This window comes from Scomber scombrus, chromosome 17 (genome assembly GCF_963691925.1).
Source record: "Scomber scombrus chromosome 17, fScoSco1.1, whole genome shotgun sequence".
NCBI lineage: Eukaryota > Metazoa > Chordata > Actinopteri > Scombriformes > Scombridae > Scomber > Scomber scombrus.
Window position 1 is genome coordinate 16839782 of NC_084986.1, and position 16752 is coordinate 16856533.

Consider the following 16752-nt stretch of genomic DNA (forward strand, 5'->3'; position numbering starts at 1 on the left):
AAACTCGTAATTTTGTTTTGCTTCCCACTGAATACACTGAATCAGATTTGGACAAGGTCAGAGTTAGGCGACCAAAGCAGCAGTTTGGAATGTATCAAGTAACTGTGATAAGCTCTCTTTGTCAGTGTGAGGCTAGCATTTCATACCCTGCTACATTTTATGTCTGGGTGGGAGGTTCACACAGAGTCCAGCACACAGCACTCTTCCTTTGTGTGTCCCTGTCCCGTTGTCTACCTCTGACTGCGCTACGTTTTCTTTGTGCCTAGGGGGAGCTGCTGGAGGAGGATATGCCCAGGTCATCCCTATGGAGGAGGTAAGACACACAGACAGACTCTCCATGCTCCACAGCAGGACTAGCGCTGCCTTCAAAGACAGTGCACAAAAATACACACATTAACAGTTAAAAATGAAAGTTTTGGTGATTACTAAGAGGTCTGAAGATATTATTTTCAGTAAAAAGCTTAGATTCATTCTGCTGATTTGCATCTTTACAGCGTGCAGGAATGCCTTCATTTGGCATGACATTATTCCTGGACAACCGGGGTCAGCAATCAGCATCAGGTTATATGCCTGATTAATGAGGCCAGATCCACCTGATATTGTCTGCTCTTACAAGGAGCTGTCTCTGTCTGGTCAGACTCCAGTCATTTGGCAGTATGTGCTCAAATTAGCTCTACTGCCAATTTAAACATTCGTAAGAAAAGTAATCAAATGTAGTTACATTACTTTGAAGTAATTCAAAATGGTACATTACTTAATATATTTTTAATGGGGTAACTAGCAATCTGCAACCTATTACATTACCTTCCCATGTAACCTTCCCAAGTAACCCCGGAGTTGTATCATAACATTGGATGTGACTAAAGAAACTGACTGTGAAGACAGAGAGGGAGGAGTGAGAGGGAAGGAGACCATTTTCAAAGCTCCAGACGTGTTACCTACAATAAAGCAACACCTTGTGTTAAACTAAAACACCAGCTTTTTTCAGTTTGTTCATCCAGCCTTATTCTCACTGTGTGTGTGTCTTTTATACATGGTTCCTTAAAGAAAAAAGTAATGTTTTGCTTCCTTTTGATTAAAGGGCTCATGCCAAACGGAAAGCATATCTGTCAAAATATTTGTAAAGACCTAAGTGACAAAGTCAAAGCTGTGGGGAGATTGTTGTAATCCACATTAATCATGTATTACCAAACTCTTAACATCATGGATAGGAAACATATTCTCACTGGGGACAGCCGAACCCACACTGTGTACCACCGCATTACTGAATGTGTATATTATTCTCGTGTTTAATCACTTCATGTCACTTTCCCCTCTGTGTCTGTTTGTTCTTCCTCTTTTCTGTCTGAACCTTCACCTGCATTTCAGTTCAACCTCCATCTGACTGGTGACATTCACGCCATCACTGCCGCCAATAACCTGGTGGCAGCAGCCATCGATGCCAGGATGCTCCATGAGGCAACCCAATCAGACAAGGTGACCATATGATCAGTTCACTACACTGTAAACTCTGCAACTTTGGTTAGATCTGCTTTTCTTTTTTTCTTTTTTATTTAATTGCTTCAGTTGAGACAGTAAATTATGAAATGTGTTACTGCGTGCGTGATCCTCTTTATTTTTTTAAGTTATTTTCGAAATGAAATATTTTAGCTATGCTTATATGTTTATACTCTGGTTATAATTGCAGAAATTAAAATTGTAGTATGCAATTGGATATCAATTGTAATTTATGCATATACACTCATATGTTTTTGTCTTATACCTCTAAGGCCCTGTTCAATAGACTTGTCCCTTCAGTGAATGGAGTTAGAAGATTTTCACCCATCCAGATGGCCAGGCTTCGTGTAAGTCTAAACACTGCAGTGCCAGAATCACTAGTGTCAACAACAGTAACCAGCCCTCAGGATTGTTGCTGAGCTACAACTAACACATTTGTCCACTAGGGGACCTCAGTGAGCCTGTCATAAAATGTTCCAACTTATTTTTCACCGTGTCCAAACCTCCAAATATTTGTTTATGCCTTATGAAGCTTATATGCTTTATCTGCTTATATAACTGCGAGTTGTACAGTTTTATGTAATGTTGATGAAGAATGCCTTATATCAAGTCTTAACAGATAATATGCAAATGACAGATGTTAAGGAGATAGAAGGGAGAAGTTTGAACATCAACTCAATGTTTGTGTGTCCTGTTGTATGAGAAGCTGTGGGATGAGAAGTTAAAGGTACATTAGAATATTTATTGGTCATAATGCATATAGTAAGAGATAAAAAGAGCACAGTAACAGTAAATCCTTTGACCCTGACAGTTACCTCATAGTCGTTTAATACCATTTTCTTTTACAACTGCTTTGCTACTGTATCCAGCAGTAGTACCACTGATGTGACTAAAATGTGGACATATTTGAACCAAAGCCAATAATTTCAACCAACCATCATTTACCTGAAACCCTTAAAGAGGATTCTCTGATGTTTTTCCTTCTCTCTTTGATTCTAGCGTCTTGGCATCAATAAAACAGACCCCGCCTCTCTCACACCCCAGGAAGTCACCACCTTTGTCCGTCTTGACCTTGACCCTTCCAAGATCACCTGGCAGAGAGGTATCTACAAGTACAGGGGTTCACTAAGCACATTATTTCTGGTTGAAACTTTTACACACAGCCTGGCTGACAAACACTGAAGGAAAATATAACTGAATTTCAATATTTATATCAATGACTGACTAAAAGCTAAAAGCAAACAAACAAACAAAAACAAACTAAAAGCAGACAGTTTGTATGTCTGAAATATATTACTATTGAATATTGGGCTAGTGGGTTGTCATTCCTTTTCTACTGTTTTGGCTCAGGAGACAGAGGGGATTGTCCACTAATCAGAACATTGCTATCTCAGTATCGATCCCCAACAACTCCTGTCTGCATGTCAAAGTGTCCTTAGGCAAAACACTGAACCCTGAATTGCACTTGATGCTTGTGTTACTACCCTGTGTGAGAATGTGTATGTGAGTAGCAGAAACACTGTAAAGCTTTTTTCATAAAAAAGCTTTGCAAATGCAGCCATTTATCATTTTTATTTGCCATTTTACATAATTTCTTGCACATAAATAGGCATCTTAAAGCTTCATCTGCAACTTTATACATGTTCAAACTACAGCAGAGATTACGTAGAATCAAATATTGCTTTCTTTAAGCATTTCACCACAATAATGGTGGTAAGCAGTAAACATTACTGACTTTACTAGGCACTGTGTGTGTCATTTATTGAAATATTTATGTTACATGGCAGTAGCAGTGTCAACTACTGATTAAAATACAGATGTTTTGAGTTTGTTTTGAAGTCAAACTGAAATTTGAATTATCTTCAGTATTTGTTAAAGGAAATATAAACAATTTTATACTATTCAGAAGAGGATGACACTGGTTTGGACATATTTGTCAAATTGTGGAACTTTCCCCTCAAAGCTGTTTTGACTGTCATTTGAGAGCAGGCATCGTGTTGGTTGATAACACAATCATTTATGTGGGATTTCATATTTCTTGCTGACAGTTTTCCATTGGAAGTTGAATGTTGGTGCTTGACAAAGAGCACATGGTATGATCTTTTGTAAACAGCACAGAGACATACTCTATCAAAAGCAACATCATGGCTATCAAACAAATCTAATTTCCAGGAAAGAAGTCTCTAATTATTCCATGACTAAACAATGTCACATGGAATTTTGAATTAAGTGTATTTTCTTTTTTGATGTAGTGAATTCTAAAATTAGAACGGACTTCTCTTAAATGAAAATTGCCATGACAAAACTTCCTGGCCCTTGTGCTCACATTGAATTAACACATCTTATGTAGAAGCGTTGCAGTCATCAGTCCCAGGATAATAAATGTGAGTATGGTAAGAGTGAGAACAATTACCTCAGTGGTAGCTTTGTTGTTTTTAAGTTTGGTTGTCAGTGAGAACAACCAGCCGGGTGCTGCTATGACTGATGTGGTATTTACTCCAGCGGCTCAAGAGCGCATTCTTAAGACACAAACCCTGGAGATTAAAAACAGATTTACCGCCTAATGTTATGTGGGTGTGACTGTGTGTCTGTGTATTCATGTAACAAGACATGTTTTTACTTTTACTTTTTATTACATCAAAGCAACATCAGGATAATGTTTGACTAGCACTGGTTTCCTGCCCGATTGTAACAACAGCATAGCCACAGAATAACCAATTTCTAGCCACATTATCAGAGAACAGGCCAACTGCTGAGTGAGTAAACTCTTAAGTAGCAAACCACCATAGCGTAAGCACTTTCAGTATGTCATCACTTACTCCCAATAAGAGATAAGAATATCTCTTCTTGTCAGGTCTTGGGTTTTCGTGCATATGTGTGTGTGCATGTCTGTGGATGTGCGTTGGTATCTATTTAACAACGTGTGGAAATGGATTTTTACAGTCTGTCAGGCTCAGGCTGTAAATATATACATCTTTTGTGTGTCAGAGGTACCACATCAAGTTATATTCAAAGTTCATGGTTCTTGCCTGTTATAACATCACATCATTTCAGACCATTTTCATGCTCAAAGTCATATATTTTTTGAAAAACAAATTTAGCCAGAAATTAAACTTTTTGTCTTTTTTTTCAGTGGTTGATACAAATGACCGTTTTCTGAGGAAGATCACAGTTGGACAAGCAAACACTGAAAAAGGACAGATCAGAGAGGTATGCAGCAAAACCTAACAATCATCTTTTTAACATAGTTTTCAGCCACTGGCTTGCTTTATTTGTTTTTATGAAAACATAAAAAATATTTTGAACAAATGTATTTTTGGACTGTGGCATCTACAATACTAGTTGACACAAATATGCTAGATTCCTGTTCCTGACAAATATTTACTCATTCAATCACACAGTATCACAAACACTGTTGTTGTGGCTTTGTTAGTGGGCGACTTTTGTATACGTTGTATGACGGAAATGATTGTTTTTTATGTACTCGTTCAGTGTATGCTCACTCACCAGCCCAGTTTTTTTTTTAATTCACTTATACACACACACACACACACTCCCCTCCTTTCCCATCTCCTCTGTCCATGACAAACCCCAGATGTATTTCACCCACATGTCTGTAGTAATGACAGCTAAATGAAATCCTGTAAATAAACACTTCACCTCAATGGGAATCAAGCAAGCTTAAGTGAAAGCAAATGTTTTAAGAAGGAGAAAAATGACCCACCCATACATTCACGTACACACACACACACACACACCTGCAATAGCCTCTGAGCTAGTTCAGCATATGCTTACATTTACCGCCATCAGTTCATCCATTCTGTTTCCCTTTCATTCCTCTATCCTCCACCTTCCTCCAGTGCTGGACACACTATAGCCCCTCTGGGTATTATTACTGGGAGTGGGAATAGAAATGTTGTGTTCCTTGGTGGGTTAATGTGGTTTAAGTTATGTTTCTTTTTTCCGTGATGTGGAATGGAGACTTCTTTGGTTTTCTGTACATTTCCCTGTGGGTAGCCCTCACTCACGTATGTTCTTTCTTTTCTGTCTTTCAGTTAATTTGACATACGCCAATACAGAAAGGCACATCAGAATTTAGTTAAAAAGATATATTTTATTTAGTCTCCAAAGACAACATTCTAAAACAAGGCCATATCCCTTATACATGTATCATCTTGCTCATAAGATGAGGCTTTAGTCATGCTTTGTTACTCTTTTATTTAATTTACTCTCAAAGCTATCTTCCCACAAACCATGTCTTTTCTTTACTGAACAGTCAGGACCTAGTAAGAGAGTCAGAAACTTTCACATAATTTCCAACAGTTACAGCCAGAAAATGACACCATTTCTGCTCATCTCATAGCTATTCAGTGGTGAATTTTTAGATTCACTAGTTGCAGTTGCCACTGACCAAAAACTTCTGTTTGTTACCCTTGTGGTTTATGCTTTGTATGATTTACCTTTTCTCGCCCTCCAGACCGGGTTTGACATTGCAGTGGCCAGCGAGATCATGGCCATCCTGGCTCTGGCAGACAGCCTGGAGGACATGAAAAACAGACTGGCACGCATGGTGGTGGGGACCAGCCGCTGTGGACAGCCTGTCACAGCGGAGGACCTGGTGTGTATTACTGTGTGGTCTTTCCATTCAAGGACTGTGGGAATTTTAACCTAGCCAAGTTTATCATGACTACGTCTCAGCATTTTTACACCAAAAGTATTGGGTGAATTCCACTTTTAACTGGACGCAACAATGTATTATTTTTTGAAGAAAGTTGTGTTTTACAGAGTAACAAATGTAATGACAAATTGTGAAGCCACTTTTGGACATGCACCACATTAGAAAAAGTTGAGCAGAGTTTTAACACCTCTCAGCAGATCCACCCAGCAGAGTGAGCTGACTCTGGTTTCCCACTGAAGACCATGGCCTATGTTGTTTCAGAGTCGTAGAGGAGGCTCCCCTATAAAGTTACATCAGTCTTTCTCATTAGCCTTGATGCAATAACATCACCACACCTCTGGGCCAGCCCAGGGGAAATGTGTGTATGACTGTGTGTACACTATATGTGTCTAGTGTGTAAAGATTGCTGACAAAGCACATTTTAGGAAAGCCATTTGACAATTCTTTAGATCGGTATCAAATGTTGGTATAAGTGAGGTTTCATTTCTGTCACTATCCTGATAATTTATCCTCATTTCCAACCACCACACTCATGTTTCTGTTTTCCTCCCATTCAGGGTGTGAGCGGGGCGCTGGCGGTGTTAATGAAAGATGCAATCAAGCCCACACTAATGCAAACCCTCGAGGTGAGACATAACCACACTTAAATAATCGTTATTCTGCTCAACTGATTTTCCTGTGATGCATATCTTGTAGGATTAATAGGTTGGCAACCCACAGGAAAATGGGAAGTGTGCACTGGACCTGCCTGTCAGAGACAAGGAAGAGGGAGAAGGAGTGCTCCACTGAGAGCATTTAAGGAAAGGAGGATAGATTGACCTTTTTCCTTCCCTGGCTCTTAATCTTAATAGCATTTTAGCAGTGTGTAGAGGACAGGTGGAGCACTCAGTCCAGAACCCATCTGATTCACATTTTATACGACTAACCTAAGGAAACTTTCATTTGGGTGTGACAACGTACACCATAACCCTGCTTCTTGCAACATCTGGCTTTCATTTTGCTTTTGAGACATTACTGTAAGATGAGTGGACATGTGATCACACAGGCACATAAACAATTCTTCTCTCAATTCCCCCGCCCCCCCCCCCCCCCCCCCCCCCCCCCCCCCCACACACACACAAACACACAAACAAACACACACACACACACACACACACACACACACTTACACTCACTAAGCTGTCCCTGTGCTAAAGGAAATGCGCCAACCCTCAAAGTGATGGATGAAGAAATTGAGAGGAATGGAGTTTGGAGGTTTAATGGATGGAATGAACTGATAACAAACCAAACATTCAGTCTTAGTCTGTCTTCTTGATACAACACACGCCCACTTAAAGAAAGTACAAGGTTTATACAAGACTGGCCCATTAACTAATTTATCCTCTAAGTGATGACGATGTCATCCATCTACCCTCAGGCTGATATCATTCACATCCTGTGCTCAGGGTTGTCAGTTAAATATGCGGAGACAAATATTGTCATTGTTGAAAGATGAAACTTGTATTAACACAATCAGTTAAGTTCCTACTGAAAGGGTCATTCTTAGTAAAGAGCACTGGAGGTTTTCTTATGCTCTGATGTCATGTAAGTACACGCCTGTAATGGTGATTTAAGGTGAGCAAAGAGAAACTTTCACCCTTTAGTCAAACTCTCCCCAATGAAGGTAAAAAGTGAAGCAACAATAAGCAGTGTAGAGAAGAGGGAAAGTCTACCCAACAAGTAAAGTTTGTGATCTAAAAATGTTGTTTTCGCTCTATCCTTAAAATGACTCTTTTATCCTCAAACTGTAATGCTGCATTACTTATCTGGTCATTCCAGTGTGTGGGCAGTGTGTTGTAGTCTGGACGTCCCATCTATGGCGTCTGCTTTATCTTTGATGTTGATGCTCTCAGTGCACGCTTTCCTCACTGACAGTCTGAGACACTGGGTTTTGAGCCAAATGTTTGCCGCACAAGTTAAGTGTATTTTTCTGCTGGATTGATTAAAGTCCTGAAAGTTTACAATACGCACAATGTTAGCAGTCATGCCTCCTGATAACAGCTTTGTGTTTCTCTTTTTGTTGTAGGGCTATTTTTCGTTTGTTTGTTCTCTGTTGGTTTTGAACAGAAAACTTGATTACATGGCTATTGGGTGGGGATATAAACACAGTGTGTCCCAGATTGGGTGTTTTCAAGGGTGTAGAGGGATGGGAGTGTGCATGCAGCCGAGATTTGGTTACTTTCTGTTTTTTTGGAGGAAGCGTTGCGGTCCTGTTGTGTGAAACCATTTCCTGTGTGGTTTTCCTGTGATTCTGGTCAGGGAGCTGGTATCGGCACCAGCCGGGTCTCATAGCTCCATGTGAATTTTCCATCGTGCAGTGACCGCCTATGCCCTTTGTGCCCTCTTCACTTATGATTGTGTGTTTTGAATATGGATGAATACATGTGAATAAAGCTGGCATGTGGGAGTTAGAGAGAGAGTGTGTGTGTGTGTTAGAGCAAGCATTTCAGTGTTGTTTCAGATGGGGCAGTGTTTTTAGGAGACATAGCACAAGAGGAAATGGGGTAGTTTTTAAACCTGCTCCCTGTGTACGTGTCTGTTAAGTAGACCTCAGCCATTCCCTGCGTTTTTCGTACATCCTGTCTACGTGGAGTTTCACAGACCCGACTGGATGCATCTTTCCTGGGGAGAGGAATTATGTTACGTATGTTGTGATACTCTATGGTCACACAATACATACTTTGACTCAGGTTTAGGCCTTGTTCTGTGTGAAAATCTACGCAGGGTAACTTCTATTATCTTTATAATGTTCTGCAGCCGGTGTAGTGGACAGTAAAAGAGATGCACAAGAAGAGGAAACGGTGACATGATCTCCACCTTCCTGTTTTTGTTCATTTCCTTTCCTAGTCTTCGTAATCCTCATGTCCACTCATTCATTTATTTCCACTTACTTCCAATCATCACTTTCTGGTGAATGATTTCTTTCCTGAATCGCTGTCCCTTGATGTCCAGATGTGGAAAGAGTTGTGAGGTGTGAATTGGGTCAAGTGAAAGTTCAGGAGTTGCAAACAAATGGAAATCCATGTAACGTGTGACGTTTCTTACATTTCCATTGGAATAGAGAAAAGGATATGTTGTTGAAAGGATAACAGTACTGAAAGCGTGTTTTGTCTTAGTTTTTTGTTTGTTTTGTTTTCATTGAACATGTCTCACATTTTTGTACCCGTTTCTTTTCACGTAGTTAGATGCTGCTGTTATCTTTAAACTACTAGTTTATTCAGACAAATGGCAGCATTTGTGAGACCCTTGTTAAATAGTTGATTTACTCCTCTGAGGGGAGGCTGTTTATGCAGACAGAGGGAGAGGTATGCAAACAAAAGCTTAGAAAATTGTGTAAGGCCTTCCCATCCTTCCTTTTTCCTCCCTCTCACGGAATTCACATGAATTGTAACAATGGGTCAGTTCGCTTTCCCCAGTTTTCTTCTTGATCAGATTTCTGAGCAATTTTTAGTCTGTCATAAATGCAGCAAAAGGATTTCGTTATCTTGTGGAGTAGACCTTTCTTTGTCAACCATATTGTTTGATGGCTTGCTTTGTGTAAGGTGGATGCACACAGCAAAATCTCTTTGAATTATTTACTACTAAACTGCAGTGGACCTTGCAGATTAAATCTGCTGTTTGTACACTATCAGCAACTATGAGTCTGAGCAATAGCTGTAGAGTTTCACCACAGCTGAGAAAGAAATCATGTAACCAGGGCTTCAACTAACTAGTACTATCCATAAATCTGACAATTTTCTCAATTAACTAATTAATCATTTAGTATGTGAAAATTTGCCCATCACAATTCTAAGGTACCTGACTACCAACAGTCCCAAATCAAACTGTTTTCCTGTTTATTTCTTTTAAATTCTACTAAATAGAAATCCAAAAGTTGTACTCTATATGGATTTCTTTAACTTCCCTGTCCCTCTCCTCCCAATTTTACGCCACTTCCCCAACCCCACCAGCTATTTATATTCAACTCCTTCGTCATTATTTCTGTTAGGAGAGATTGGAGGTCAAGAGTGCATTCTGCCTGAGCTTCCTACCCAAAAGAATGAAGCAGGAGAGAAAGAGAGAGAAGGTCAGAGAGAATGATTGCTTTGCTCCACAGATGGAAAAGTCACTTGAGCACTGTTGCTTACATACTGCAGGTGTGAGATGTATTGTGGTTAACTTTATCAGAGATAACATATACCGGTCTAACAGTACCCTCCACCGTTCCTCAGCAATGACTCACACATATAGATTCTCAGAAATCATGATCTTTGCTTACACAGACCACATACTCTATGCATGTAGGGGTGGGCGACTTAGCAAAAATATGATATGATTTTTTTCAGGCAGGATCACAATTTTGTTATAAATCTTTTTTATGTAAGGTTTTTAAAACTACTTTGTTTGTCACCTCTGCCAGTGGTTCAATGATAAACACAAAAAGGAGCGGTGATAGCAGGCACCCCTGGTGTGTTACTCTGCCCAGATGGAAAGGTTGAGACATGCCCATTGACTCTGGCCATGCTTCAAGGGGCAGTGTACAGGAGCTGCATCCATTTGATGAAGTTTGGGCCAAAATGGCCAGGATACACGGTCAGATGCTTTGTTGGCCTCACTTTCTAATGCCATGCAGGGTAATTGCTACTTTGCTCCATAACATTAAGCAGTTTGTGGACGTTATCTTGCAGATGATGAGCATCTATAAACCCTGTCTGGTTCCATTCAACTAATCATTTAATTGATTCATTTGGTTATATTTCGTCTCTAATCATAACTAACTTTACTTCTCAGTCTCATCAAATGTTGTCAAAACACGTTGAGGTTTTACTTTGCTTCGTCACATAGAGTACATTGTTAGACACATCTACTTAATAAATGAGATGTGTGCATGCTGAGCATATGTTTGCATGTGATTATCATGAGTATTGCGTTTTGTATTCTCACTGTTATGCTTATGTTCACTGATGTAAGGTTGATCATAATGTAAATATCAACTGAAAGTAACTGTTACTACAATGAGTTCCAGATACAAAGACTTGCACTTGAAGTGCTGTTTTAGGGTGTGTTTCTAGCCTTTAGAGAGTAATCCAAGTCAGTAGTAGAGTAGAGTAGAGAAGCCTGGCCCTATGTCAGGCTGTCATTGATAGTCGAGTACCTCTTAACTTGTGCCTACTGTTAAGACAAATACACTGCCAGCCAAAGTGCATCCGCACTTGAATGTTTATACTGAATGTTTGACTGAAAGATGTTGCATGAAAGCGTTGGTTATTCCTAATTTAAACTTGGCCGGTTGAGTTGCTGTGGGTTACACTGTTTTCTCAACTCCTCTTGCATGTTTGTGTGCCGCTCTAATTGTTTCAGGGTACGCCAGTGTTTGTCCATGCCGGGCCCTTTGCCAACATCGCCCATGGCAACTCCTCGGTGCTAGCAGACAAGCTGGCTTTGAAGTTGGTTGGACGGGACGGCTTTGTCGGTAAGAGCACACGGTCCATGCATACAGATCCCACACACACACACACACACACATCTTTGGGGAATGACCGATGACAAGATATTAACTGTAATGTGTAAGAGTTTCAGGTGGGGAGGAAATAAGGTTGAAGCTTCCTCAGCAGCAAACTATAATTTAGAATTTACTCCAGCCATGAACTTCAGCTTGCTCTCCTGCTGTTGCAACCTTTGGCCTACATCCATCTCTGTTCTTGTTCTAGCTCTGTTCTACCTGCATCTGGTTGACTAGTGTGCTGTTCTGGCATTCTGCTCCTGCGCAACTTTCTAGGAAACTGGTGGAAAGATTGCATAAAAACACAGGAAAGAGGAAGGAAGCAGATTGATAATCTTAAGAGCCCCTGGAATGCTTTAGAGTAAACCACACTAATCCCTTCAACGTCAAAGCATACTTGAGTATTCCCATTTTTATCCGTCTATCTATCCTGCCGTTCTCTTTCTGTCTTCATTTACTTTGGCTGCAGAAATATGTTTGGAATGTGTGTTTGTATGTGTGTTGGTGTTCATGGGGCTGGTCAGTTGCATTTAATGTATATGAAAATACCCTCTCCAGCATTATATTTACGCATGTGATCATAGGTTTCAGTGTGAGACCTATAACGTGTACATGTTATACGTTCCCCAGTCACCCTTTTCCTTTTCCCTGAGCTGTCATCTGGGAGATGGGCAATTTTGTGTGTAGGTAGCAGGAGTATGGAGTAGGGTTTCACAACACTGGAGCAGATATTTCATATGTGTATTATGTGTTTTATACGTTCACCTCTCCACCCCACTTGTTTTCCATCTGTCTGTCTCATTCCCTCCCTCTGCCGTCTGTGTGTTTGTTACCTGACTCTCAGGTATGCAAGGAACTTGACCTCCCTCCTTTTCCTCCCCCTGCAGCAGCTGGGATGCATGTCGCCCCCTCTTGCTTCCTCATTCTCCCACTTGCTCTCCTCTCATTTCTCTGATGCCATAATCTTTTCCCCAAAACATATTACAGGAAGACTGGGAAAATAAATATTTATCCACAATTTATTTTTTTATTTTTTTTAAGATTTATTTTGGGCATTTTTTTGTATTATGGCATAGAGGCTGACAGGAAACAGAGTGAGAGAGGGGATTGACATGCAGTAAAGCAGTCCTTTGCCAGAGTGGAACCAGGGACGCTGCGATTATGGGGCAGTAACCACTCGGCTACCAAAGTGCGCCGAAATAATCTAGCTTTTGTATGATCTGATGTCGCTATCAAGTCAAAAAGTAATTCTGTTACGACGGATTTTTGCAGCTTTAGCCATAATGTCTATTTGTACTCACCAAAATAATTGAATAAGATGTCCAACCAGGGAAGAACCATGAGATTTAGATAATTAGACAGCTCGTAAAACTGTTTAGGCAGATTATCCAAACCACTTTATTTGTCATAAGTAAAACGAAGTCAAATTAAAAGTGAGTGCAGCTGAAATGTTGGTAATAATTCCACATTTCACATTTTTGTAAACATGCAACTACAGCTGGCATGGTTGAACCAGGAAGTAGGAAGTGGTCTGTTTGGGTCATATATTTACAATTGGTCTGGCTAACCTGTGAGTTTGCTTATGATTAGAGACACATGATTGTCCGACAGGTCATGCTTTCTTATCTTGTCAAGCAATTTTTCTACATTAACAAATCTCAGCAATTAACTTGATGAGCACAGTGTACTTATTATTAAAAGGAATTATAACCAAAAGATACGAAAACACGACCCAAGCCGTAAAGAACAGCTTTTAACCTTGTAACTGCACCACCATTTTTTAAAAGAAATATACACTTAAGTATAATTCAATTTCTGAAAACTCCTCTCTAGTAAATTAAGTAGATGAACTCTTTATGAACCCACTGAGGCTTGTGGGTGTGTGTATGAACAAACTCATGGCCATGCTTCATCATGCTCTGTATTATTGTGGGTTTTTTCAAGTCACTTTGGAATCTGGACTTAAAATGGAGAAACACTGCCTTTGGAGGGGGCTGCTGTGGGATGAATTCCACATTCCAGATGTGAGGGATTCCTGTATAATTAACAGTCTGGAGTATTGAACACAGATAACCCCCCGATACTGACTTACAGTAAGATTTCCCACACCGCAAAGCCTCCTTAAACTACAGCAACAAATCATTTGGGCTCTTAGAGAAGTGGTCACTGGGAAATGGTGATACATTCAGCATGTGAAGCATTTCAAACCATGCACCAGATTTTGTTAAGACATTTTTGTCCTGTTGATCTTATACAGTTCATACTTCAACTTGTCTTAAACTTGTCTAAACAAAGTGTTTGATCAGCATACAAAAGGTTTTGTTTAAAAGATAAAATTGTGAAGAGATTTACTTGGATTCATTTGGGAGTATTCTGTAATAAAGTCAATTTCCATTACTTCTCTTTCTGAGGTTTCTGCATACAGCGTGCACTGGTTTGTAAAAAAGAATCACAACTTAACAGTATGTGTTGGCAAAAGCATTAATGCCACTGAAAATGTGAAGTAAATATAGCCCTCAGATAGTATGAAATTAGGAGTAGCACTGAAATGATGTGAATTGAAAGATATGTATCACTATCTATTTCAATGATCAATAAATCATTTATCAAGGAAATAGAGAATTGATTTGGGATGTGGACTGACTCGGAAAAAAATGAGCAATTTTAAGAGGTCACTTTTGGATTGTGGTGATGGACATTTTTCACAGGTTTCTAATTATATAGAAATTGAATTAGACTAATCAAATGAAAGTTCATAGTTGCAGCCTTATGCAGAAGTACAACACGGTTTTATGTGAAATACTTAACAGGAAGTGATGGTCATGTTGATCTACCCTACTTTCCAACCGCGTTTGTGAATGTTTTTGTTGGCTTAGGTGCTGATACCAATGCTATGACTAGTGGTAACACCTTGCAGCCCTCTTTTCACTCACAACAACGCTGACCTCTTGTTCCCCCCTTGCTCTCTGGACAGTTCAAGGTTGTCACACAGAACAGGAAGCTTGCAAGTGTTTCCTCATGACATCCTCTGGGGTCAATCTCCTGCTTGGGGTAATGTGGTAGTGGAAGATTTGTCGTACAGGCCGCTGTTATGTACTTTTGTTGTATTCCTTAATTTCCCAATTTAAATATGCATTGCTCTGCTCCTTGTGTGCGTGTGTGAGTGCTCTGTGTATGGGAGATCACACAGTTTATGTCAGAATCCATTAATGCTGTTGATAAGAATGTGATTTTGAATTGCAAGCTGGTTTTGTATTCGGAGCCAAAACTCTAATGTGGTGCTAATGAGAAACACTACACTCTGTCAGTAGTCTGAGGCTAAATAAAGTCTAGTTACATTCTTGTGCTAATCTGTTAGGCCTTATTTGTTTCTCTGTACACAGAGAGGCTTGTTAAGATGACCACAATACCTGCTTTACAGTAGCATTGTTATTTATTTTCCCAGAAACTGTTAAGTCCTAGTAATTGAAATTATGCTTTTTTTTCTAATCTCTTTTCCAAAGAAGATTTCTCATCTTTCTAATTGAATTGAGCTCCTTGTCTCTTTTCAATTTCCATGTGTCCCTTGTCTCTCTCCTCTTCCTGCCCTTTACTTGCAGTCTTTTGTTGTGACAATAATTTCCTTTGGTGGAATACATAATACTTTCACTAGAAATGCAGAGATCCAAACTAAGCAGAGTGATGCATTTCTTCATGGAAACACTTGTTTTCTCACTAAAGCCTCAGACACATGTGCTCTACGTGTCAGACATAAACAGTGAATGACTCTTTACTCTTCAAAGGCCCTATATGTTGTCGCCTTGTAATCAAAAAATGATTCTCCTTGTTGATTGTCATTGTAAATTTGTGTTTTTGTTTAGTTTATTGAATAAGAATTATTGGGAATAATAGATTTTTTTAGAATCAAAAATCCTAACTGAATTGATGTTAAATCATTCTTTTAGCTGTTAAAGGTTAACTACACTCTAACCTGTTGCCAATTATATTGTTTTTAAAATGTAGTCACATGGACAGACGAGTAACTCATCTACGTTATATGGACTCATGGGAGAAAATCAAAACAAAGTTTATTTGTGTGACTGACAGTAAATCCCACTGTACTTGAAGGCTTTATTGGTCATCTGGTGGTCATAAAGAGCTCATTAAGCTTATCCTCAAACTGGACCTTATTGGCAATAAATACTGACTGGCGGCTAGAAAGAGGAGAGAGACTGCATGTCATAGCACATTTTATGTTTAGCTTTTAAATTAATGTTGGTGTCACATAGCTGTATTACATAATCCAGTGGCTGTTTCATGACACATTTTCACTACAATCAAACAGCACCAGCGTCTGCTTGGAAGCAGACCAAGGGCCACCTTTTTTGGTGGTGTACGTGCAGTAATTAATTTCCCTGCTGGGCTCAAATGACAGCGTTCCCACAAGGCTAAACCAACCGCACTGAATAGGAAAATGCACCAGAAGTTGTTAAAACCTCTTAAAACAGGTTAGGTGTGAAATAAAGCTCTGTTTTCCTCTAAATTCTGGTTTGGGCTATCCAGCAAGTGTTGTAGTACAATAGTGTCACACACATGCGTGCAGTCCCACACACATACACACAAGTAACAGGACACCTTATCTTAACAAGGCCGTCATTCCAGGTGGACTATTTGCTTTGTTTGGATCTGGTTCAAGAGGCCTGTGCAGGGCCCTAAATATCAGAGGCTTTGAAAGCCCTTACAGTGAACCCATCACTCAGTTCTGTGTTACTGTTCAGACAAAAACACAGTTGGACTCTCCCCCTATCCCTATGATTCTTTAAAGATGTCTGACTGAACTCACATGTGTATATAAAGTTGTGTTGTTTGGAGTTCAAATTTGGTCGAACTTCTCTACTTGTTTTAATTTCTCTGCTAATACAGTTTTGGAATAGTGCTGATACTTAATTTGGGAATTTTCAAAGAAAATACGAAAGCATAACTTTATCGCAGTTTGCTTACATTATGTTACTATGCTGACCAGAATCCTAAAATATTGTTAGTAAATTACTGATAGACAAATGACCACTTGTTGTAT

General features: G+C 39.6%; 1 protein-coding gene across 1 annotated transcript in view; it reads left to right on the top strand.

The window, feature by feature from the left end:
- Positions 1 to 16752, top strand: part of mthfd1l (methylenetetrahydrofolate dehydrogenase (NADP+ dependent) 1 like) — a 36209-nt gene that overhangs the window by 7755 nt on the left and 11702 nt on the right. The window contains exons 13-20 of the mRNA XM_062437144.1: positions 267 to 313; positions 1369 to 1476; positions 1770 to 1844; positions 2497 to 2599; positions 4631 to 4707; positions 5975 to 6115; positions 6733 to 6801; positions 11555 to 11666. Coding sequence (XP_062293128.1) covers positions 267 to 313; positions 1369 to 1476; positions 1770 to 1844; positions 2497 to 2599; positions 4631 to 4707; positions 5975 to 6115; positions 6733 to 6801; positions 11555 to 11666 — 732 coding nt within the window. The remainder of the gene's footprint in view (positions 1 to 266; positions 314 to 1368; positions 1477 to 1769; positions 1845 to 2496; positions 2600 to 4630; positions 4708 to 5974; positions 6116 to 6732; positions 6802 to 11554; positions 11667 to 16752) is intronic.